Source organism: Bombina bombina, chromosome 1, assembly GCF_027579735.1.
Source record: "Bombina bombina isolate aBomBom1 chromosome 1, aBomBom1.pri, whole genome shotgun sequence".
Taxonomy (NCBI): Eukaryota; Metazoa; Chordata; class Amphibia; order Anura; family Bombinatoridae; genus Bombina; species Bombina bombina.
This window is the reverse complement of record NC_069499.1, coordinates 1,275,233,022-1,275,260,025: the sequence shown is the minus strand read 5'-3', so window position 1 is coordinate 1,275,260,025 and position 27,004 is coordinate 1,275,233,022. Positions and strand designations below refer to the sequence as shown.

At 38.6% G+C, this 27,004-nt stretch overlaps 1 protein-coding gene across 1 annotated transcript in view; it reads right to left on the bottom strand.

The window, feature by feature from the left end:
- Positions 1-27,004, bottom strand: part of ZC3H18 (zinc finger CCCH-type containing 18) — a 589,339-nt gene that overhangs the window by 82,393 nt on the left and 479,942 nt on the right. The window contains exons 12-15 of the mRNA XM_053701306.1: positions 8,840-8,941; positions 1,291-1,437; positions 1,011-1,160; positions 168-176 (exon numbers count right to left, since the gene is read on the bottom strand). Coding sequence (XP_053557281.1) covers positions 168-176; positions 1,011-1,160; positions 1,291-1,437; positions 8,840-8,941 — 408 coding nt within the window. The remainder of the gene's footprint in view (positions 1-167; positions 177-1,010; positions 1,161-1,290; positions 1,438-8,839; positions 8,942-27,004) is intronic.

The following is a 27,004-nucleotide window of genomic DNA, read 5'->3' as shown; positions in this document are numbered from 1 at the left end:
AAAGAACATTTAGCCAAGATAAGTACGTATTTTTAAGCAGCATGCATAACAATTGTTTTTCCAAAATACCATTTTGCGTCAACAGTGGAAGAAATGCAAATGTTCATTTAAAACCATTATTTTTTTATTAATGCAGCTATTTACAAGAGAATAGTGTAGTAACTTACCTGGACTTCCTAGTATGGTAATTAGTTTGGCAGGAAAAAAAAAGAGAAAAAGAAAAAAACATTTTAAACCAGTTTGATTTGTAGCAAGAAAACATTTAAAAAGACATTATATTTGAATACTTCAAAGCAAACGATAAACCACAATAGGGAATGAAAAGAAAGGTATAGGCTCATTACATGATATAAAATAAAATATATATTCATTCATTTCATAACCTCCATGCACTCACTCCCAGCTATAAAAGCAATGGTAGACTCCAGCAGGAACAGATAGAAGTGAACTCAGATGAATGTTAAAACAAATTATTAAAACATGTAGATTTGAGCGTGTGATGTCACGTTGTGGGCAGAAACCAACCTCCTGAACTGCAAACCATAATCATGGACATTGTTTACAATATATAGTCTGTGCAATGAAGAGATGTTCTATCTGTGGTTGTTCTCTGTAAACCCCTGTAATTTTAATACGTTTTAATAAAATGTTTTAACATTCATCTGAGTTCACTTCTATCTGCTCCTGATGGAGTCTCCCATTGTTTTTATATCTAGAGCTTGATGTGAAGCTCTCCAGTATGTGAGTATACAACTTACATGTGAATTAACCCTGTAGTCTCACAGGACTTAACCATCGATCTGTTTTATTTGAGGTTAACCCTTGGAGTTCGACTGCAGCATTCATTTCCACTGAGAAGTAATCCCTGGGATCACTTATGCACATTTGGAGTTGAATATATATATATATATATATATATATATATATATATATATAGATAGATAGATAGATACACACACACCTGTTGCAAATTTCTATGATCAAATACCTGAAACTAAAGGATGCTGTACCTGGATTTCCGTGACAAAGATGGGGAAGGTGAGACTGAAGCAGACGTAGAACGTGATGACCTAGAAACCGAGCGAGAACCAGACCGGGATCTAGAACTAGAGCCACTATAGCTGCTAACACTGCCACTGATACTGCCACTTATAGTTCTCCTAAATAAGACAAAAAAAATCATGGTTTACCTGGCAGACAATAGGTTTCATTTTCTTTTTTATAATTATTCAATGTTGGAATATTTTCTCACGCATAGTATTTACTGTACTTTATATTCCTTTGCCTTACCTCCTTGTAGGAGCTTTCCTCTTTGTCTCCTTCTGCCTGCTGACTCGGTTCTCTGCAGGTTTTGGTGGCTCAGGACCAACCTTTGGAGGCTTCACAGCTGCAGTAGTTATGGGGGGAGGTGCTGGCTTCTTTACAGTTTGTTTTTCCCTTCATCAGTATAAAATGTCAGAAATGTAATTAGAAATCTACAAACTGATCAGAAAGGACATTTATAGTGCCAGGTTATAATGTTATCTATAGACATTTTTAAAACTACCTAAGTGCTGACATCCACGGGTCCTCATTATTGAAAATTGAGTGCCACTTAAGAAAAAACATATTTTATGTAAGAACTTACCTGATAAATTCATTTCTTTCATATTGGCAAGAGTCCATGAGCTAGTGACGTATGAGATATACAATCCTAACAGGAGGGGCAAAGTTTCCCAAACCTCAAAATGCACCCCTCACCACACCGACAATTCAGTTTAACGAATAGCCAAGTAGTGGGGTGATAAAGAAAGGAGTAAAAAGCATCAACAAAGGAATTTGGAAATAATTGTGCTTTATACAAAAAAATCATAACCACCATAAAAAAAGGGGTGGGCCTCATGGACTTTTGCCAATATGAAATAATTAATTCATCAGGTAAGTTCTTACATAAATTATGTTTTCTTTCATGTAATTGGCAAGAGTCCATGAGCTAGTGACGTATGGGATACCCAAGAAGTGGAACTTCACACAAGAGTCACTAGAGAGGGAGGGATAAAATAAAAACAGCCATTTCCCTGAAAAAAGTTAAACCACAACCAAAATATAAGTTTATTCTCATAAATAAAAGGAAAAATTTAAATAATAAGCAGAAGAATCAAACAAACAGCGGCCTGAAGAACTTTTCTACCAAAAACTGTTTCCGAAGAAGCAAACACAACAAAATGGTAGAATTTAGTAAATGTATGCAGACACGACCAAGTTGCTGCTTTGTAAATCTGATCAACTGAAGCTTCATTATTAAAAGCCCAAGAAGTGGAAACTGATCTAGTAGAATGAGCTGTAATTCTCTGAGGCAGGGCTTTACCCGACTCCAAAAAAGATTGATGAAACAAAAGCTTTAACCACGATGCCAAAGAAACGGCAGAAGCCTTCTGACCTTTCCAGGAACCAGACAAGATAACAAATAGACTAGAAGTCTTCCTGAAATCTTTAGTAGCTTCAACATAATATTTCAGAGCTCTCACCACATCCAAAGAATGCAACAATCTCTCCAAAGAATTCTTAGGATTAGGACACAAAGAAGGGACAACAATTTCTCTATTAATGTTGTTAGAATTCACAACCTTGGGTAAGAATTTAAATGAAGTCAGCAAAACTGCGTTATCCTGATGAAAAATCAGAAAAGGAGATTCACTAGAGAGAGCAGATAATTCAGAAACTCTTCTAGCAGAAGAGATGGCCAAAAGAAACAGCACTTTCCAAGAAAGTAGTTTAATGTCCAAAGAATGCATAGGCTCAAATGGAGGAGCCTGTAAAGCCTTCAAAACCAAATTAAGACTCCAAGGAGGAGAGATTGAATTAATGACAGGCTTGATACGAACCAAAGCCTGTACAAAACAGCGAATATCAGGAAGTTTAGCAATTTTTCTGTGAAATAAAACAGAAAGAGCAGAGCTTTGTCCTTTCAAGGAACTTGCAGACAAACCTTTATCCAAACCATCCTGAAGAAACTGTAAAATTCTAGGAATTCTAAAAGAATGCCAAGAGAATTTATGTGAGTAACACCATGAAATGCAAGTCTTCAAACTCGATAATAAATCTTTCTAGAAACAGATTTACGAGTCAGTAACATAGTATTAATCACTGAATCAGAGAAACCTCTATGACTAAGCACTAGGCGTTCAATTTCCATACCTTCAAATTTAATGATTTGAGATCCTGATGGAAAAACGGACCTTGAGACAGAAGGTACGGTCTTAATGGAAGTGGCCAAGGTTGGCAACTGGACATCCGAACAAGATCTGCATACCAAAACCTGTGCCACCAGCAACACAAACGATTGTTCCATGATGATTTTGGAGATCACTTTTGGAAGAAGAACTAGAGGCGGGAAAATATAAACAGGTTGATAAAACCAAGGAAGTGTCGATGCATCCACTGCTTCCGCCTGAGGATCCCTGGACCTGGACAGGTACCTGGGAAGATTGTTGTTTAGATGAGATGCCATCAGATCTATTTCTGGAAGACCCCACATCTGAACAATTTGAGAAAACACATCTGGGTGGAGAGACCACTCTCCCGGATGTAAAGTCTGACGGCTGAGATAATCCGCTTCCCAATTGTCTATACCTGGGATATGAACAGCAGAAATTAGACAGGAGCTGGATTCCGCCCAAACAAGTATCCAAGATACTTCTTTCATAGCTTGAGGACTGTGAGTCCCACCCTGATGATTGACATATGCCACAGTTGTGATATTGTCTGTCTGAAAACAAATGAACGGTTCTCTCTTCAATAGAGGCCAAAACTGAAGAGCACTGAGAATCGCACGGAGTTCCAAAATATTTATTGGTAATCTCGCCTCTTAAGATTTCCAAACCCCTTGTGCTGTCAGAGTTGCCCAAACAGCTCCCCAACCTGAAAGACTCGCATCTGTTGTGATCACAGTCCAGGTTGGACGAACGAAAGAAGCCCCAAGAACAATACGATGGTGATATAACCACCAAGTCAGAGATAGTGGAACATTGGGATTTAAGGATATTAATTGTGATATCCTTGAATAATCCCTGCACCATTGGTTCAGCATACAAAGCTGGAGAGGTCTCATATGAAAATGAGCAAAGGGGATCGCGTCCGATGCTGCAGTCATGAGGCCTAAAACTTCCATGCAGACTGAAGGGAATGACAGACTGAAGGTTCCGACAGGCTGCAACCAATTTCAAATGTCTTTTGTCCGTTAAAGACAAAGTCATGGACACTGAATCTATCTGGAAACCTAAAAAAGCTTACCTTTGTCCGAGGAATCAAATAACTTTTTGGTAAATTGATCCTCCAACCATGTTTTTGAAGAAACAATACTAGTTGATTCGTGTGAGATTCTGCAGCAAGTACCAAGATATCGTCCAAATAAGGAAACACCGCAATACCCCGCTCTCTGATTACAGAGAGTAGGACACCAAGAACCTTTGAAAAGATTCTTGGACCTGTCGCTAGGCCAAAAGGAAGAGCAACAAATTGGTAATGCTCGTCTAGAAAAGAGAATCTCAGGAACTGATAGTGATCTGGATGAATCGGAATATGAAGATATGCACCCTGTAAGTCTATTGTTGACATATAATGCCCTAAAAGGCAGAATAGTCCTTATAGTCACCGTTTTGAAAGGCGGAACTCTTACATATAGATTCAAAATTTTTAGATCCAAAACTGGTCTGAATGAATTTTCTTTCTTTGGGACAATGAATAGATTTGAATAAAACCCCAGACCCTGTTCCTGAAACGGAACTGGCATGATTACCCCTGATAATTTCAGGTCTAAAACACACATCAGGAAAGCCTTTACTGTGTTTGCAGGGATGCGTGAGAGAAAAAATATTCTCACAGGTGGTCTTACTCTGAATCCTATTCTGTACCCCTGAGAGACAATACTCTGAACTCATTGATTTTGGACCGAATTGGTCCAAACATCTTTGAAAAAATCTTAATCTGCCCCCTACCAGCTGAGCTGGAATGAGCGCCGCACCTTCATGCGGACTTCGGGGCTGACTGTGATCTCTTAAATGGCTTGGATTTATTACAATTCGAGGAAGGCTTCCAATTGGAAACAGATTCCTTGGGGGAGGGATTAGGTTTCTGTTTCTTATTTTGTCAAAAGGAACGAAAACGGTTAGAATCTTTAGATTTACCCTTAGGTCTTTTATCCTGAGGCAAAAAAACTCCCTTCCCCCCAGTGACAGTTGAAATTATAGAATCCAACTGAGAACCAAATAACTTATTACCTTGGAAAGAAAGAGATAACAATCTTGACTTAGAAGTCATGTCAGCATTCCAAGATTTAAGCCACAAAGCTCTTCTAGCTAAAATAGCTAAAGACATAGATTTAACATCAATTTTCATGATATCAAAAATGGCATCACAAATAAAACTATTAGCATGTTGAATCACGTTAACAATCCTAGACAAATCATGATCCAATACTTGTTGCGCTAAAGTTTCCAACCAAAAAAGTTGAAGCAGCTGCAACATCAGCCAAAGAAATAGCAGGCCTGAGAAGATGACCTGAATATAAATAGGCTTTCCTTAGATAAGATCTAAGTTTCCCATCTAAAGGATCTTTAAAAGAAGTACTATCTTCCGTAGGAATAGTAGTACGTTTAGCAAGAGTAGAGTTAGCCCCTTCAACTTTGGGGATCTTTTCCCAAAATTCTAAAGTAACTGCTGGCAAAGAATACAATTTTTTAAACCTTGAAGAAGGAATAAAAGTACCACCAGGTCTATTCCATTCCTTAGAAATCATATCTGAAATAGCATCAGGAACTGGAAAAACCTCTGGAATAACCACAGGTGGTTTATAAACAGAATTTAAATGTTTACTAGTTTTAATATCAAGAGGACTAGTTTCCTCCATATCCAATGTAATCAACACTTCTTTTAACAAATAACGAATATACTTCATTTTAAATAAATAAGATTTGTCAGGGTCAATATCTGAGGCAGGATCTTCTGAACCAGATAGATCCCCATCAGAGAAGGAAAATTCAGCATGTTGCTGGTCATTTGAAATTTCATCAACTTTATGAGAAGTTTTAAAAGACCTTTTACATTTATTAGAAGGTGGGATGGCAGACAAAGCCTTCTGAATAGAATCAGAAATAAATTATTTTAAATTTACAGGTATATCTTGTGCATTAGATGTTGAGGGGACATCAACAGGTAATGAACTACTACTGATGGATACATTCTCTGCATGTAAAAGTTTATCATGACAACTATTACAAACCAGAGCAGGAGATATAACCTCCACAAGTTTACAACAAATGCACTTAGCTTTGGTAGAACTGTTATCTGGCAGCAGGGTTCCAACAGTGATTTCTGAGACAGGATCAGATTGAGACATCTTGCCAATGTAATAGAAAAAAACAACATATAAAGCAAAACTATCAATTTCCTTATATGGCAGTTTCAGGAATGGGAAAAATGCAAACAGCATAGCCCTCTGATAGAGAAAAAAGGCAAGAGGCATATAGGAATGGGGTCTTAAATAATGAAAATATTTGGTGCCAAGTATGATGCACAACAAACAGAAAAATATTTTTTGGCACCAAAATAGTCTGGAAATGACACACTCGCGTCACAGATGACGCAACCTTGTGAAGGACTCTGTGTCGATGCTGGAAATGACGAATTTGCATCATGGAAAGTAACTTTGCTCCAAAATAATCTTGCGCCAAGAATGACGCAATAAACGTTGGCATTTTGTGCCCTCGCAAGTCTAATTCTGCCCGTGAATTTAAAAGACAGTCAATTTGAAAAAAAGACTATACCCCAGGTAAGAAATACATTTTTCCTAAAAAAAGCATTTCCCAGATATGAAACTGACAGTCTGCAAAAGGAAATATACTGAAAACCTGAATCATAGAAAATTTAAGTACAATACATATATTTAGAACTTTATATAAATACATAAAGTGCCAAACCATAGCTGAGAGTGTCTTAAGTAATGAAAACATACTTACCAAAAGACACCCATCCACATATAGCAGATAGCCAAACCAGTACTGAAACGGTTATCAGTAGAGGTTATGGAATATGAGAGTATATTGTCAATCTGAAAAGGGAGGTAGGAGATGAATCTCTACGACTGAAAAAAGAGAACCTATGAAATAGATCTCCCGCGAGGAAAACCACTGCATTCAATAGGTGATACTCCCTTCACATCCCTCTAACATTCACTGTACTCTGAGAGGAATCGGGCTTCAAAAAGCTAAGAAGTGCATATCAACGTAGAAATCTTAGCACAAACTTACTTCACCACCTCCATAGGAGGCAAAGTTTGTAAAACTGAATTGTGGGTGTGGTGAGGAGTGTATTTATAGGCATTTTGAGGTTTGGGAAACTTTGCCCCTCCTGGTAGGATTGTATATCCCACATGTCACTAGCTCATGGATTCTTGCCAATTACATAAAAGAAAACAAAATTTATTTGTTTCATGATGGTGAGAGCCCACGAGTCATAAGGTGTGGGAATTCCCCTCCTGACCACTATGAGAAGGCAAAAGATACCCCGAACACAGCATAGCTTTAAATCCATACCACTTCCCATTACATTCAGGGAAGTAGATGGAGGAAAACAGAAGAGCACGAAAGATAAGGCAGGGCAAAAGAAGTATTGCCACCAACTGAACAAAAAGAAAGGGCTTGTGGACTCTCACCATCTGGTGAAAAACATTAATTTGTCAGGTAAAACTTTTGTTTTCTTTCATCAGATCATGAAAGTTCACCAGTCATCGTGTGTGGAAATCTATACCCAAGCAGTAAAGGCCACAAGATCCCCATCAAATGGGTGAGGGGAGACAGTGAAGTAAATTAGTTTAAAAATGACACACTACGGCCAGCAGAACATTCCTACCAAAAGCAGTCTCAGATGAAGCATACACATCAAAGTGATAAAAAAAACAAAAACCTTTCACCTCACTCCATCAAGGAGGCAAAAGAAAATGACTGAGGATCATGTGAAGTTGGGGGGATTTAAAGCTCTGGTGTGTGTTGCCATCTTTACCTCCTCCTAGTGGTCAGGAGGAATTACCATATGTGATGACTCGTGGATTCTCACCATCTGATAAAATAAATCAGTTAAAGCACTCAAATGCACCAACAAGCCAACTAACAAATTTGGCAAACATAGAAATGCCAGGTAAGAACAAGGACCAAACACCCTTAAAGGGACATGAAACCCATTTTTTTTTTTATTTCATGATTCAGAAAGAGCATGCAATTGCAAACAACTTTCTAATTTACTTCTATTATCTATTTTACTTCATTCTCTTGATATCTGTTGTTGAAAAACATGTCCAGATAGGCTCAGTAGCTACTGATTGGTGGCTGCATATAGATGCCTCGTGTGATTGGCTCACCCATGTGCATTGCCATTTTATCAGCATAGGATAGCTAAAGAATGAAGCAAATTAGATAATAGAAGTAAATTGAAAAGTTGTTTAACTTCTTAAGGACATATGACGGAATTTTTCCGTCATAAAACAATTGAGCAAACTGAAAGCTGTGTCCTTAAAGGGTTAAAATTGTATTTTCTACCTGAATCATGAAATAAATTTTTTGGGTTTAGTGTCCCTTTAAACTAACTCCTAACATTGGATAAAGAAGAATGTAGATTTTATATTAGGATGTATTTTTAAGGATTCTCTATAGCATAAACATTGTTTACTTCAAATACTATTCACTGAAAAACATACTATACTTATCTATAAGGTAAAAATGAATTTTATGTTCTATTTTACTGACAATGCTATAAATTGCTATCTCCCCAAATAATACTATTGCAGGAAACAGGTTGTTATATTTACCCTTTGGCTGCAACAGGAACAGCTTCCCCTTTGGTCTTGTTAGGGGCTTTTGTTGGAGATGGAGATGGTGATGGGGAGGGTGAGGAGGAAAAGGAACCAGACCTAAAAAGGTAGAAAAAAAAAATTGGTTTAATTATTAAGAAATCATATACATTTTAGGCCAAAATTAGAACACAGATGTCACTCAAGGTAATTGTCATTTTGGTGACAGAGATAGAGAAAAATCTAGAATGATAGTGAAGTAAAAATATGAGACTCTTTTTCTTTAAATAGTATGCCACTAAAATAAATAATATCATAAGACACGAAACAAGGGTGCAGTATTACATAACAAACAAAGCTTATTTTACAAATAGGAAAAAACATAATTTATGTAAGAACTTACCTGATAAATTCATTTCTTTCATATTAGCAAGAGTCCATGAGCTAGTGAAGTATGGGATATACATTCCTACCAGGAGGGGCAAAGTTTCCCAAACCTCAAAATGCCTATAAATACACCCCTCACCACACCCACAAATCAGTTTAACGAATAGCCAAGAAGTGGGGTGATAAGAAAAAAGTGTGAAGCATAAATAAAAGGAATTGGATTAATTGTGCTTTATACAAAAAAATCATAACCACCACAAAAAAGGGTGGGCCTCATGGACTCTTGCTAATATGAAAGAAATGAATTTATCAGGTAAGTTCTAACATAAATTATATTTTCTTTCATGTAATTAGCAAGAGTCTATGAGCTAGTGACGTATGGGATAATGACTACCCAAGATGTGGATCTTCCACGCAAGAGTCACTAGAGAGGGAGGGATAAAATAAAGACAGCCAATTCCGCTGAAAAAAATCGACACCCAAAAATAAAGTTTAAATCTTATAATGAAAAAAACTGAAAATATAAGCAGAAGATTCAAACTGAAACAGCTGCCTGAAGTACTTTTCTACCAAAAACAGCTTCAGAAGAAGAAAACACATCAAAATGGTAGAATTTAGTAAAAGTATGCAAAGAAGACCAAGTTGCTGCTTTGCAAATCTGATCAACCGAAGCTTCATTCCTAAACACCCAGGAAGTAGAAACTGACCTAGTAGAATGAGCTGTAATCCTTTGAGGCGGAGTTTTACCCGACTCAACATAAGCATGATGAATTAAAGATTTCAACCAAGATGCCAAAGAAATGGCCTTCTGACCTTTCCTAGAACCGGAAAAGATAACAAATAGACTAGAAGTCTTTCTGAAATTCTTAGTAGCTTCAACATAATATTTCAAAGCTCTAACTACATCCAAAGAATGCAATGATTTCTCCTTAGAATTCTTAGGATTAGGACATAATGAAGGAACCACAATTTCTCTACTAATGTTGTTAGAATTCACAACCTTAGGTAGAAATTTTAAAAGAAGTTCGCAACACCGCCTTATCCTGATGAAAAATCAGAAAAGGAGACTCACAAGAAAGAGCAGATAATTCAGAAACTCTTCTGGCAGAAGAGATGGCCAAAAGGAACAAAACTTTTCAAGAAAGTAATTTAATGTCCAATGAATGCATAGGTTCAAACGGAGGAGCTTGAAGAGCCCCCAGAACCAAATTCAAACTCCAAGGAGGAGAAATTGACTTAATGACAGGTTTTATACGAACCAAAGCTTGTACAAAACAATGAATATCAGGAAGATTAGCAATCTTTCTGTGAAAAAGAACAGAAAGAGCAGAGATTTGTCCTTTCAAGGAACTTGCAGACAAACCTTTATCCAAACCATCCTGAAGAAACTGTAAAATTCTCGGAATTCTAAAAGAATGCCAGGAAAAATGATGAGAAAGACACCAAGAAATATAAGTCTTCCAGACTCTATAATATATCTCCCTAGATACGGATTTACGAGCCTGTAACATAGTATTAATCACAGAGTCAGAGAAACCTATTTGACTAAGAATCAAGCGTTCAATCTCCACACCTTTAAATTTAAAGATTTGAGATCCTGATGGAAAAAAGGACCTTGCGACAGAAGGTCTGGTCTTAACGGAAGAGTCCACGGTTGGCAAGAGGCCGTCCGGACAAGATCCGCATACCAAAACCTGTGAGGCCATGCTGGAGCTACCAGCAGAACAAACGAGCATTCCTTCAGAATCTTGGAGATTACCCTTGGAAGAAGAACTAGAGGCGGAAAGATATAGGCAGGATGATACTTCCAAGGAAGTGACAATGCATCCACTGCTTCCGCTTGAGGATCCCTGGATCTGGACAGATACCTGGGAAGTTTCTTGTTTAGATGAGAGGCCATCAGATCTATTTCTGGAAGTCCCCACATTTGAACAATCTGAAGAAATACCTCTGGGTGAAGAGACCATTCGCACGGATGTAACGTTTGGCGACTGAGATAATCCGCTTCCCAATTGTCTATACCTGGGATATGAACCGCAGAAACTAGACAGGAGCTGGATTCCGCCCATACCAGAATTCGAGATACTTCTTTCATAGCCAGAGGACTGTGAGTCCCTCCTTGATGATTGATGTATGCCACAGTTGTGACATTGTCTGTCTGAAAACAAATGAACGATTCTCTCTTTAGAAGAGGCCATGACTGAAGAGCTCTGAAAATTGCACGGAGTTCCAAAATATTGATCGGTAATCTCACCTCCTGAGATTCCCAAACCCCTTGTGCTGTCAGAGTCCCCCACACAGCTCCCCAACCTGTAAGACTTGCATCTGTTGAAATTACAGTCCAGGTCGGAAGAACAAAAGAAGCCCCCTGAACTAAACGATGGTGATCTGTCCACCACGTCAGAGAGTGTCGTACAATCGGTTTTAAAGATATTAATTGAGATATCTTTGTGTAATCCCTGCACCACTGGTTCAGCATACAGAGCTGAAGAGGTCGCATGTGAAAACAAGCAAAGGGGATCGCGTCCGATGCAGCAGTCATAAGACCTAGAATTTCCATGCATAAGGCTACCGAAGGGAATGATTGTGACTGAAGGTTTCGACAAGCTGATATCAATTTTAGACGTCTCTTGTCTGTCAAAGACAGAGTCATGGACACTGAATCTATCTGGAAACCTAAAAAGGTTACCCTTGTCTGAGGAATCAATGAACTTTTTGGTAAATTGATCCTCCAACCATGATCTTGAAGAAACAACACAAGTCGATTCGTATGAGATTCTGCTAAATGTGAAGACTGAGCAAGTACCAAGATATCGTCCAAATAAGGAAATACCACAATACCCTGTTCTCTGATTACAGACAGAAGGGCACCGAGAACCTTTGTAAAAATTCTTGGAGCTCTTGCTAGGCCAAACGGTAGAGCCACAAACTGGTAATGCTTGTCTAGGAAAGAGAATCTCAGAAACTGATAGTGATCTGGATGAATCGGAATATGCAGATATGCATCCTGTAAATCTATTGTAGACATATAATGCCCTTGCTGAACAAAAGGAAGGATAGTCCTTACAGTTACCATTTTGAATGTTGGTATCCTTACATAAACGATTCAATATTTTTAGATCCAGAACTGGTCTGAAGGAATTCTCCTTCTTTGGTACAATGAAGAGATTTGAATAAAACCCCAGCCCCTGTTCCAGAACTGGAACTGGCATAATTACTCCAGCCAACTCTAGATCTGAAACACAATTCAGAAATGCTTGAGCCTTCGCTGGGTTTACTGGGACACGGGAAATAAAAAATCTCTTTGCAGGAGGCCTTATCTTGAAGCCAATTCTGTACCCTTCTGAAACAATGTTCTGAATCCAAAGATTGTGAACGGAATTGATCCAAATTTCTTTGAAAAAAACGTAATCTGCCCCCTACCAGCTGAGCTGGAATGAGGGCCGCACCTTCATGTGGACTTAGGAGCTGGCTTTGGCTTTCTAAAAGGCTTGGATTTATTCCAGACTGGAGATGGTTTCCAAACTGATACCGCTCCTGAGGATGAAGGATCAGGCTTTTGTTCCTTGTTGTGACGAAAGGAATGAAAACGATTATTAGACCTAAATTTACCTTTAGATTTTTTATCCTGTGGTAAAAAAGTTCCTTTCCCTCCAGTAACAGTTGAGATAATAGAATCCAACTGAGAACCAAATAATTTATTACCCTGGAAAGAAAGGGAAAGCAGAGTAGACTTAGAAGACATATCAGCATTCCAAGTTTTAAGCCATAAAGCTCTTCTAGCTAAAATAGCTAGAGACATATACCTGACATCAACTCTAATGATATCAAAGATGGCATCACAAATAAAATTATTAGCATGTTGAAGACGATTAATAATGCTATGAGAATTATGATCTGTTACTTGTTGCGCTAAAGCTTCTAACCAAAAAGTTGAAGCTGCAGCAACATCCGCTAAAGATATAGCAGGTCTAAGAAGATTACCTGAACACAAGTAAGCTTTTCTTAGAAAGGATTCAATTTTCCTATCTAAAGGATCCTTAAAGGAAGTACCATCTGCCGTAGGAATAGTAGTACGCTTAGCAAGAGTAGAGACAGCCCCATCAACCTTAGGGATTTTGTCCCAAAACTCTAATCTGTCAGATGGCACAGGATATAATTGCTTAAAACGTTTAGAAGGAGTAAATGAATTACCCAAATTATTCCATTCCCTGGAAATTACTTCAGAAATAGCATCAGGGACAGGAAAAACTTCTGGAATAACTACAGGAGATTTAAAAACCTTATCTAAACGTTTAGATTTAGTATCAAGAGGACTAGAATCCTCTATTTCTAATGCAATTAGGACTTCTTTAAGTAAAGAACGAATAAATTCCATTTTAAATAAATATGAAGATTTATCAGCATCAACCTCTGAGACAGAATCCTCTGAACCAGAAGAACCATTATCAGAATCAGAATGATGATGTTCATTTAAAAATTCATCTGAAAAATGAGAAGTTTTAAAAGACTTTTTACGTTTACTAGAAGGAGGAATAACAGACATAGCCTTCTTAATGGATTTAGAAACAAAATCTCTTATGTTATCAGGAACACTCTGAGCGTTAGATGTTGACGGAACAGCAACAGGTAATGTAACAGTACTAAAGGAAATATTATCTGCATTAACAAGTTTGTCATGACAATCAGTACAAACAACAGCTGGAGGAACAGATACCATAAGTTTAGAGCAGATACACTTAGCTTTGGTAGATCCAGCACCAGGCAGCGATTTTCCAGAAGTATCTTCTGACTCAGTGTTTACGTGGGACATCTTGCAATATGTAATAGAAAAAACAACATATAAAGCAAAATTGATCAAATTCCTTAAATGACAGTTTCAGGAATGGGAAAAAATGCCAGTGAACAAGCTTCTAGCAACCAGAAGCAATAAATAATGAGACTTAAATAATAGTGGAGACAATAGTGATGCCCATATTTTTTTAGCGCCAAAAAAGACGCCCACATTATTTGGCGCCTAAATGCTTTTGGCGGCAAAAATGACGCCACATCCAGAACGCCGACACTTTTGGTGCAAAAAAACGTCAAAAATGACGCAACTTCCGGCGACACGTATGACGCCGGAAACAGAATTTTTTTTTGCGCCAAAAAAGTCCGCGCCAAGAATGACGCAATAAAATGAAGCATTTTCAACCCCCGCGAGCCTAACAGCCCACAGGGAAAAAAGTCAAATTTTAAGGTAAGAAAAAATTGATTTATTCATATGCATTATCCCAAATATGAAACTGACTGTCTGAAATAAGGAACGTTGAACATCCTGAGTCAAGGCAAATAAATGTTTGAATACATATATTTAGAACTTTATAAAAAAGTGCCCAACCATAGCTTAGAGTGTCACAGAAAATAAGATTTACTTACCCCAGGACACTCATCTACAAGTTGTAGAAAGCCAAACCAGTACTGAAACGAAAATCAGTAGAGGTAATGGTATATATAAGAGCATATCGTCAATCTGAAAAGGGAGGTAAGAGATGAATCTCTACGACCGATAACAGAGAACCTATGAAATAGACCCCGTAGAAGGAGATCATTGAATTCAAATAGGCAATACTCTCCTCACATCCCTCTGACATTCACTGCACGCTGAGAGGAAAACCGGGCTCCAACCTGCTGCGGAGCGCATATCAACATAGAATCTAGCACAAACTTACTTCACCACCTCCATAGGAGGCAAAGTTTGTAAAAACTGATTTGTGGGTGTGGTGAGGGGTGTATTTATAGGCATTTTGAGGTTTGGGAAACTTTGCCCCTCCTGGTAGGAATGTATATCCCATACGTCAATAGCTCATGGACTCTTGCTAATTACATGAAAGAAAATGGGAAAGCTGAAAAAAAGTGGAGGTCCTGAAGTTTTAAAAAACAAGCAGTCAATATTTTTAAACATCTCTGTCCTTAATCCTTTCGTACCGGGGTTAACGTGTCTAAATCCGAACAACTGTTCCGATGTAAACAAATTAAAATCTCATGATCGTGCATGTAATCACGAGATTTCAATGGGGGGATCGCGTCAGGGGGGCTTCCCTATGAAGCTAGGCACGCCCTCCAGACCGCGACCCCATCAGGGAAGCGCCAGTGGCTTCAGGAAAGCCAAGCGGTTAGGACGTTGTCTTTCATCCTTCGGCGCTAAAGCCCAGCAAAATTCGGACGAAATACAACGTCCTAACGGCGTTGAAGGGTTAAATAGAATGGCAAGATATAAAAAAAAAACACGAAAGAATAACAAATAAAATAGATGTTAATATGTTTATGTAGAGGATTTCCCCATGCAGGTACTGGGTCATATTTTAAATTGTGAAACAAAGTATTAATACTAAAGAATGTGTGCTGCTCTCTCCAGAAAATAATTATTTCAACACTTAAAACCTGCATTATCAGTTTTCTGAAATTGGAGTTACTAGTTTGGTGATTTACTTTCACAGTAAATGTTTTAGACATATTACAAGTATATCGATGGTAAGTGACTGGCAACCTAAAATATGAATCAACAGACTAACTATAAAAAGATAGATTAAACACTTTTAAATAGTAGTTTAAAAATGTAGTTATTTGCAGCGTAATTTCATTATTTATTGTGTCGACTTTTCGAGTAACACTGTTCAACAAAAAATATTTTTAATTTGCTTCTTGAATAAAAGTAGTCCGTCATACTTTACGAAGTTTGGGTCTTCATAAACGAATATGACTTCAGAATTATTAATTTTTTATTAGCTCTAGTTTTTGAGATACGACACTTACGCTTCAGTAATATAGATAAAGTGAAAAAGGAAATTTATGCTTACCTGATAAATGTATTTCTTTTTTGACACGATGAGTCCACGGATCATCTAATTACTATTGGGAATATCACTCCTGCCCAGGAGGTGGCAAAGAGCACCACAGTAAAGCTGTTAAATATCCCCTCCCTTCCCTCCCAACCCAGTCATTCGACCGAAGTAAAGGAGAGAAAGGAAGCAACAAGGTGCAGGTGTGTCTGAAGTTTATAATGAACCAACAACCTGTCTAGCAAAAACAGGACGGGCCGTGGACTCATTGTGTCAAAAAAGAAATACATTTATCAGGTAAGCATAAATTTCAATTTTCTTTTTAATAACACAATGAGCCCACGGATCATCTAATTACTATTGGGAATCAATACCCAAGCTAGAATACACAGATGAAAAGGGAGGGACAGGACAGGTAACCTAAACGGAAGTCACCACTGCTTGAAGAATCTTTCTCCCAAAAGCGGCCTCAGCCGAGGCAAAAGTATCAAATTTGTAGAACTTTGAAAAAGTGTGAAGAGAGGACCAAGTCGCAGCCTTGCAAATCTGTTCCACAGAAGCTTCATTTTTGAAAGCCCATGAGGAAGCAACAGCCCTCGTGGAATGAGCCGTAACTCTCTCTGGAGGTTGTTGCCCAGCAGTTTCATATGCAAAACGTATGATACTCTTCAGCCAAAAAGAAAGAGAAGTAGCCGTAGCTTTCTGTCCCTTACGTTTTCCTGAAAAAACCACAAACAAGGCAGAAAACTGATGAAATTCCTTAGTCGCCTGCAGGTAAAACTTTAAAGCACGAACCACGTCCAAATTGTGCAGAAGCCGTTCCTTCTGAGAGGTAGGATTAGGACACAAGGAAGGAACAACAATCTCCTGATTAATGTTCCGGTCAGAGACTACTTTAGGAAGAAATCCTAATTTAGCACGTAAAACTACCTTATCCGAATGAAAAATAAGGTAAGGAGACTCATACTGCAATGCCGAGAGCTTCGAGACTCTACGAGCAGAAGAAATAGCAACAAGAAACAAAACTTTCCAAGATAACAACATAATATCTAAGGAATGCATAGGCTCAAACGGAGCCCCTTGAAAAACTTTAAGAACTAAATTAAGACTCCATGGAGGAGTAACTGGTTTAAACACAGGCCTGATCCTGACCAAGTCCTGACAAAATGATTGCACATCTGGAACATCTAAAATTCGGATAGAATTGATGGCACCACTCGTAATTATTATGTCGGGTCTTTTACCGTTCAGTAATAAGGTCAATGGCCCTAATATTCTGCAGTTATGTGTGGTTAGGTGCTATGTATCAACAAAGTTACATTACAGGTTGGTTAGCTAGAGAAACTAACCGCAAAAAGATACTTTATAAGCACTCAAAAGACCCCCAATTAGATGGAGTTGGAAAAAGAATCACACAAATTAAAACATAAATCTTTATTAGAATTATTAAAATCTGGGTTGATTAAAACTAAAATGCCGGTCTGGAATTCCCAGTATAGAAACTGGATATTATACACTCACTAGATGTAATTTAATGGCAGATTGGGAAGCCACTGGCTTGTATTGCATATCACAAGATAAAATAGGGTCAAGAGAGTATAGTATGTGGAGTTTTATAATCATTGTAAAAGCAGCTATCACTTACTCCTTATGCATCGTGATTTATATAATTCATCACAGGGGAAATTCTTGACAATACTATCGTATGTTAAACACATGGGTAAAGTGGTGCAATGGAGCAGTAGTGTTATATAGAAAAATTATAACACCTGATTAACTACATATGATGTATAAATCATTGTAAAGTTGACACCATAATGGTTATAAAGCACATTTGGACCTATATCAATAGTGGGAAAGGAGCCCCTCTGATGGGTAGATAGAATAATGAATTTTAACCATTCACCCTAATACAGTATTGGTTGTATGATTAATATCAAATATCCCTGTATAGGGAGTTAAGTATTGAAATAACCAACCACTCTAGGTGAACTCTTATGCTTTGAAAAAGTAACTGATACTAAATAATGACAGTTATACTGCCTGTATCAAAACTGTTACGGTAATTATAGTGCAATACGTAAATTGAGTAAGATGATGTATTAGACAATACATGTTTTATGTTAATTTGTATTACGTAGGGTTATTGTTGGTATAATCACCTTGATTTGTTAATAATAGTACATTGGTTATAGTAGTGTTACTGCGATTGAACCACCCACTAAATCAATTGTAGCTGGTAGGTACCCTTAATTGAAAAATGCATATAGGCGAAAAAAAGGTTTTATCTGCTTGGTGTTAACTTATACAGGCATTATACTGCCTAACTGTACCCACTTGTAGACCCTAATTGTATATTGTACGATTAAGTTAAACACAACAGGTATGACAGATATGTTATATTGACCTTAGAGGGCTAACATTGAGCCCATATAAAAATTATATATTAGCTAGAATTATATGATGGCACCTGGAGTGCTAATAAAACAATTGCGCAGCCAGAGGCTAATTTAAATTAAACATTACATATGCATCCTTGCAGCGTTCATGTAGTTGGACCACTGCCAATTCTAACGCTCATTTATATTTAGTATCAGAACCAGAAGACACCTAATACTATACTAGTTGCTTGTTTGCAGCCTTGAAATACTAAGTGGAAAAGACTAAATCAGCAGAGAGCTCCTTGATATTTGAATTCCCTGCGAGTCTATTCAGCGTCTGTGTGGTGTGATTGCTATGATTACGGCTCCGCCGAAACGCGTAAGCCTGCCAGCCAGCGGTACCCCACCTCTATTCGTTGAATAATGACTGTTTGTCCGATTTTAAAATAACCAATAAAGGTTATGTTTTATATATCATATACTAGCGTTCTTGTTCTCTTTGTTTGGTGGTGTGATACACTGCCAGTTTAAATACTCATTGACATAGGGTGTCAAGTAACAGAAAATACATAATCTTTTGCTCTGCTGCCACAATGTAGCCTCTATTCAATAGATAAATGTTAGATTTAACTGTATTAGCAAAGAACGTATTGTATATAAGTTTACAATGAGAACTGGCAATTATGTAGAGTTAATCTAATGCGGTCCGCTGCCATTGATGACACACTGTACTATAAAGTATGAATGCCTCGAGATATCAACTGCTGTATTAATTGCTATATTGCAGTCTTGAGTATAATATATATCATTATAGTATTGGTATCATCAGTTCATTTATAAAGAGTTAAACTTTAAAAACTACTACGAGCTCCCATAAGCTCCCCCTTCCTCTCTTGACATGTTTCGCCGGGTTTCCGGCTTTATCAAAAGGCAGGGCGCAGCGGGAAATGCGGCTATTTATGAGCCTCACTCCTCCTCCTTTACTTATCATGACCAATCAAAAACCTCCAATCGCGTGTCTATCTAAAGGAGGGATTACACAAAGACAAAACTTTCTCAATTCTTTATGATGTACTAGTAACGTAATAATGTTCTTATATGTTACAATCTTATCATAGGGAGACTGAATTAATTGCATTTTATAGTATCGTTCATTTTTCTTCCATATTAATTACAGGGAATTTATCTTTTATATAGGTTTATAGCCACTCTTTTTATACACTAATGATATGTGTATTTGTTGGATGTACACAAAGGATACTCCTAGAATAATATTGGGTATATGAAATTAGTGTTGTGTATTGGGCTATCGCCAGACAAATATAGCTATGCTGATAATAGTGCTATTATGACTATGTACGTTAATAATTTATAATTATTTTAAATACTATACTGACAAATTTCATGTCATGCTATAGTATCGCTATAGTGTATATTTTCTTGTCCCCCAAGTTGAATCAAATGATTGTATATTTTGATAATAATTAATTAATGTGTAGTATTATAAATAAATTAACATAGAAGTAATCTTTCATACACGTTTATTAACAAAAATTCATCACTCTAGTGACATGTGAATTAATTGAATGTACATAAAAATACTCCTAGAATATTATTTAGATATATAGGATTAATATTAGGCTATCTCTAAATAAATATAGCAATGTTAATAGTGGTGCTGCTGTGATTGTGTACATTAATAATTTATAATTGTTTTAGATACTATTCTGACAAGTTTCATGTCAGACTGTAGTATCATATTGTGTATATTATCCCCAAAGTGTGTCAAATAAAAGTGTGTCTCAATAATGATTGATTAATCAATGTGCAGTGTTTAGAATAAAGTAACATAGATAAGAATAAAGTGCAAGTTTAAGTCTGGTGATTTTGTACTTTTTTCTACATTAATAGTGCTGTTAGTTTTTACCATCATTGGTTCAAGGTTAAGACTAATTTATGCTATTTTCTTAAGTGATGCTAGTGCAGACAGTACCAAACAATAAAAACCTCTATGTGACAAAACAACTAATAGTGAAAAACTTAATAATTCTAAAGAAATGTTTTGTTGTAGGGGCATAAAGTCCCATTTAATTCTAGTTTGAGTACATTGTTAATATATCAAATTCCTTATAGATTTTGTATATATCTATGCCTTTCCGTGTATATAAGCACTATCCTATAACTAGTTTATGGAAAAGAACAATATCTATTGGGTCTTACTATAAATAAGTAAAAAAGTTGTTATTTTCATTTAATCCATGGGGTTGTAGAGAATTGAGAAGATAAATCCAACGGCTCTCTGCTCGCAGAAGTTGTTGTTCAATGTCGCCCCCTCTGATTCCAAGTTTTATTGTTTGTATTCCAAAACAGTGGAAATCAGAGGTCTTGGATCTGTGTTTCTTGTGGAAATGGGATGCAACTGATGTAATAATTTTCTTATCTTTTAGATCTTTGTCGGCATTTCAGATTTGTTGCTTAGATGTTCCAACATCCGCGTCCTGAATTTTCGTGTGGTCATGCCGACATAGACTTTATTACAACTACAGGTGATTCCATAAATTATAGATTCTGTGTTGCAATTAATGTGAGAGTTGATGTTATGAGTTTGATTAAATCTATCATTAATAGATTTAAGTGTTAAGAGATATTGGCATACTGAACAGTTCCTGCACTTTAAGTTTCCTAGTGCAATGGGGTTTATTTTCCGTTTCCTTTTTTCAAAGTGACTGGGGCTTAGGAGATCCTTAAGGTTATTCAATCTTCTGTATCCCACACAATATCCTTCAGTATCGGATCTGATTGGAGTATCCCCAGATGTTTGTTGAGGATATTGACTACCTCTTTTATTTGGGGTGAGTAAGTTACAATGATTCTGGTGGTATCATCTTTAACCTTTTTATTTTTATACTTTTATACAGAAGTTGTTTTCTATCTGTATTTTCAGCTCTCTGTCTGGCTTTTTTTATTAACCGATTATTGTACCCTCTCGCTTGTAGTCGGGTTTGTAATTCAATTGCTCTCTTTTTGTATACGTTCCTTTTCATTCAGAGAAATTCTCCAGTTGGAAGGGATCTTACAGTATGGGGGCAGTGAGCACTATCCGAATGTAAAAGGCTATTAGTGGCTGTTTCTTTTCGGTAAACATCTGTGATGACTTCTCCGTCTTGATTTTTGATCATTTTGAGGTCTAAGAAAGTTATACTTTCTTTGCTGAACTCCCACGTGAGTTTGATGTTATAGGCATTCGTATTTAAGATGTTTAGGAATTCGTCTAGTTTACTTGTGGGGTCCTCCCAGATGAAGAACACATCGTCGATGTATCTTAGCCACAATGGTATGTGCTCAACAAATGTGGCATTCGCATCTGAAAAGACGACATGTTGCTCCCACCAGCCTAGATATAAATTGGCGTAGGTGGGAGCACATGCCGTCCCCATTGCTGTTCCCCTGATTTGCAGGTAAAACTGCTGATCGAATACAAAGTAGTTATGGTACAACACAAAATTAAGGAGTCTAATAATAAAAACAGAATTTATGCTTACCTGATAAATTACTTTCTCCAACGGTGTGTCCGGTCCACGGCGTCATCCATAACTTGTGGGAATATTCTCTTCCCCAACAGGAAATGGCAAAGAGCACAGCAAAAGCTGTCCATATAGTCCCTCCTAGGCTCCGCCCACCCCAGTCATTCGGCCGACGGACAGGAGAAAAAAACAGGAGAAACTATAGTGTGCCGTGGTGACTGTAGTTAAAGAAAGCAATTCAACAAAACCTGATTAAAAAACCAGGGTGGGCCGTGGACCGGACACACCGTTGGAGAAAGTAATTTATCAGGTAAGCATAAATTCTGTTTTCTCCAACATTGGTGTGTCCGGTCCACGGCGTCATCCATAACTTGTGGGAACCAATACCAAAGCTTTAGGACACGGATGAAGGGAGGGAGCCAATCAGGTTGCCTAAACGGAAGGCACCACGGCTTGCAAAACCTTTCTCCCAAAAATAGCTTCCGAAGAAGCAAAAGTATCAAATTTGTAGAATTTGGCAAAAGTGTGCAGGGAAGACCAAGTCGCTGCCTTACATATCTGATCAACAGAAGCCTCGTTCTTGAAAGCCCATGTGGAAGCCACAGCCCTAGTAGAGTGAGCTGTGATGCGTTCAGGAGGCTGCCGTCCGGCAGTCTCGTAAGCCAATCGGATGATGCTTTTCAGCCAAAAGGAAAGTGAGGTAGCAGTAGCTTTTTGACCTCTCCTCTTGCCAGAATAAACGACAAACAGAGAAGACGTTTGTCTGAAATCCTTTGTTGCTTCTAAATAGAACTTTAAAGTACGAACTACATCTAAATTGTGTAACAAACGTTCCTTCTTTGAAACTGGATTCGGACATAAAGAAGGTACAACTATTTCCGGGTTAATATTCTTGTTGGAAACAACCTTTGGAAGGAAACCAGGTTTAGTACGCAAAACAACCTTATCTGAATGGAACACCAGATAGGGCGGATTACACTGCAAAGCAGATAACTCAGAAACTCTTCTAGCAGAAGAAATAGCAACCAAAAACAGAACTTTCCAAGATAACATCTTGATATCTATGGAATGTAGAGGTTCAAACGGAACCCCTTGAAGAACTGAAAGAACTAAATTCAGACTCCAGGGAGGAGTCAAAGGTCTGTAAACAGGCTTGATCCTGACCAAAGCCTGAACAAAAGCTTGAACATCAGGCACAGCTGCCAGTCATTTGTGTAATAAGACAGATAAAGCAGAAATCTGTCCCTTTAGAGAACTCGCTGATAATCCCTTATCCAAACCTTCTTGGAGAAAGGAAAGGATCCTAGGAATTTTAATCTTACTCCATGAGAATCCCTTGGATTCACACCAACAGATATATCTTTTCCATATTTTATGGTAAATCTTCCTAGTTACAGGTTTTCTGGCTTGTATCAGAGTATCTATTACAGAATCCGAAAACCCACGCTTAGATAAAATCAAGCGTTCAATTTCCAAGCCGTTAGCTGAAGGGAAACTAGATTTGGATGTTCGAATGGACCTTGTACTAGAAGATCCTGTCTCAAAGGTAGCTTCCATGGTGGAGCCGATGACATATTCACCAGGTCTGCATACCAAGTCCTGCATGGCCACGCAGGGGCTATCAAGATCACCGAGGCCCTCTCCTGCTTGATCCTGGCTACCAGCCTGGGAATGAGAGGAAACGGTGGAAACACATAAGCTAGGTTGAAGGTCCAAGGCGCTACTAATGCATCCACTAGAGTCGCCTTGGGATCCCTGGATCTGGACCCGTAACAAGGAACCTTGAAGTTCTGACGAGACGCCATCAGATCCATGTCTGGAATGCCCCATAATTGAGTCAACTGGGCAAAGATCTCCGGGTGGAGTTCCCACTCCCCCGGATGGAATGTCTGACGACTCAGATAATCCGCCTCCCAGTTTTCCACTCCTGAGATGTGGATCGCAGATAGGTGGCAGGAGTGATCCTCCGCCCATTTTATGATTTTTGCCACTTCTCTCATCGCCAGGGAACTCCTTGTTCCCCCCTGATGGTTGATGTAAGCAACAGTCGTCATGTTGTCTGATTGGAATCTTATGAATCTGGCCTTTGCTAGTTGAGGCCAAGCCCTGAGAGTATTGACTATCGCTCTCAGTTCCAGAATGTTTATCGGGAGAAGAGACTCTTCCCGAGACCATAACCCCTGAGCTTTCAGGGAGTCCCAGACCGCGCCCCAGCCAACTAGACTGGCGTCGGTCGTGACGATGACCCACTCTGGTCTGCGGAAACTCATTCCCTGGGACAGGTGGTCCTGGGTTAGCCACCAACGGAGTGAGTCTCTGGTCTTCTGATCTACTTGAATCACTGGAGACAAGTCTGTATAGTCCCCATTCCACTGTTTCAGCATGCACAGTTGTAATGGTCTTAGATGAATTCGCGCAAAAGGAACTATGTCCATTGCTGCAACCATCAACCCTACTACTTCCATGCACTGAGCTATGGAAGGACGTGGAACAGAATGAAGAACTTGACAAGCGTTTAGAAGTTTTGACTTTCTGACATCTGTCAGGAAAATCTTCATTTCTAAAGAATCTATTATTGTCCACAAGAAAGGAACTCTTGTCGACGGAGACAGGGAACTTTTGTCTATGTTCATTTTCCATCCGTGAGATCTGAGAAAGGCCAGAACGATGTCTGTGTGAGCCTTTGCCTTTGAAAGAGACGACGCTTGTATCAGAATGTCGTCCAAGTAAGGTGCCACTGCAATGCCCCTTGGTCTTAGAACCGCTAGAAGGGACCCGAGTACCTTTGTGAAAATCCTTGGAGCAGTGGCTAGCCCGAATGGGAGAGCCACAAACTGGTAATGTTTGTCCAGAAAGGCGAACCTTAGGAACTGATGATGATCTTTGTGGATAGGAATATGTAGATACGCATCCTTTAGATCCACGGTAGTCATAAATTGATCCTCCTGGATTGTAGGTAAAATCGTTCGAATGGTTTCCATTTTGAACGATGGCACTCTAAGAAATTTGTTTAGGATCTTTAAATCCAGAATTGGTCTGAAAGTTCCCTCTTTTTTGGGAACTACAAACAGATTTGAGTAAAACCCCATTCCTTGTTCCACGGTTGGAACTGGGTGTATCACTCCCATTTTTAACAGGTCTTCTACACAATGTAAGAATGCCTGTCTCTTTATTTGGTTTGAAGATAAGTGAGACAAGTGGAACCTTCCCCTTGGGGGTAGTTCCTTGAATTCCAGAAGATAACCCTGAGAAACTATTTCTAGTGCCCAGGGATCCTGAGCATCTCTTGCCCAAGCCTGAGCGAAGAGAGAGAGTCTGCCCCCTACTAGATCCGATCCCGGATCGGGGGCTACTCCTTCATGCTGTTTTGTTAGCAGCAGCAGGCTTCTTGGCCTGCTTACCCTTGTTCCAGCCTTGCATCGGTTTCCAAGCTGGTTTGGTTTGCGAAGCATTACCCTCTTGTCTAGAGGCTGCAGAATTGGAGGCCGGTCCGTTCCTGAAATTGCGAAAGGAACGAAAATTAGACTTATTCTTGGCTTTGAAAGGCCTATCTTGTGGGAGGGCGTGGCCCTTACCCCCAGTGATGTCTGAGATAATCTCTTTCAATTCTGGCCCAAAAAGAGTTTTACCCTTGAAAGGGATATTAAGTAATTTTGTCTTGGAAGATACATCCGCTGACCAAGACTTTAGCCAGAGCGCTCTGCGCGCCACAATTGCAAACCCAGAATTTTTCGCTGCTAATCTAGCTAACTGCAAAGCGGCATCTAAAATAAAAGAATTAGCTAACTTAAGTGCGTGAACTCTGTCCATAACCTACTCATAGAGTTTCTCTACTGAGCGACTTTTCTAGTTCCTCGAACCAGAACCACGCTGCTGTAGTGACAGGAATAATGCACGAAATAGGTTGCAGGAGGTAACCTTGCTGTACAAAAATCTTTTTAAGCAAACCCTCCAATTTTTTTATCCATAGGATCTTTGAAAGCACAATTATCCTCGATAGGAATAGTAGTGCGCTTGGCTAGTGTAGAAACTGCCCCCTCGACCTTAGGGACTGTCTGCCATAAGTCCTTTCTGGGGTCGACCATAGGAAATAATTTCTTAAATATAGGAGGGGGAACAAAAGGTATGCCGGGCTTCTCCCACTCCTTATTCACTATGTCCGCCACCCGCTTGGGTATAGGAAAAGCGTTCGGGGTGCACCGGAACCTCTAGGAACTTGTCCATCTTGCACAATTTTTCTGGAATGACCAGGTTGTCACAATCATCCAGAGTAGATAACACCTCCTTAAGCAGTGCGCGGAGATGCTCTAATTTAAATTTAAATGTCACAACATCAGGTTCTGCCTGTTGAGAAATTCTACCTGAATCTGAAATTTCCCCATCTGACAAAACCTCCCTCATGGCCCCTTCAGATTGGTGTGAGGGTATGAGAGCAATTATCATCACCGCCCTCCTGCTCTACAGTGTTTAAAACAGAGCAATCGAGCTTTCTCTGAAATGCAGGCATTTTGGATAAAATATTTGCTATGGAGTTATCCATTACTGCCATCAATTGTTGCATAGTAAAAAGCATTGGCGCGCCTGAAGTACTAGGGGTCTCCTGCGTGGGCAAAACTGGTGTAGACACAGAAGGAGATGATGTAGAACTATGTCTACTCCCTTCATCTGATGAATCATCTTGGGCAACTTTACTATCTGTGGCAGTACTGTCCTTACTTTGTTTGGACGCTATGGCACAATTATCACACAATTTTGAAGGGGGAGACACATTGGCTTCCATACATACAGAACATAGTTTATCTGAAGGTACAGACATGTTAAACAGGATTAAACTTGTCAATAAAGTACAAAAACCGTTTTAAAACAAAACCGTTACTGTCTCTTTAAATTTTAAACAGGGCACACTTTATTACTGAATATGTGAAAAACTATGAAGGAATTGTTCAAATTTAACCAAATTTTCACCACAGTGTCTTAAAGCATTCAAAGCATTGCACCCCAAATTTCAGACCTTTAACCCTTAAAATGAAGAAACCGGAGCCGGTTACAGTTTTAACCCCTCTACAGTCC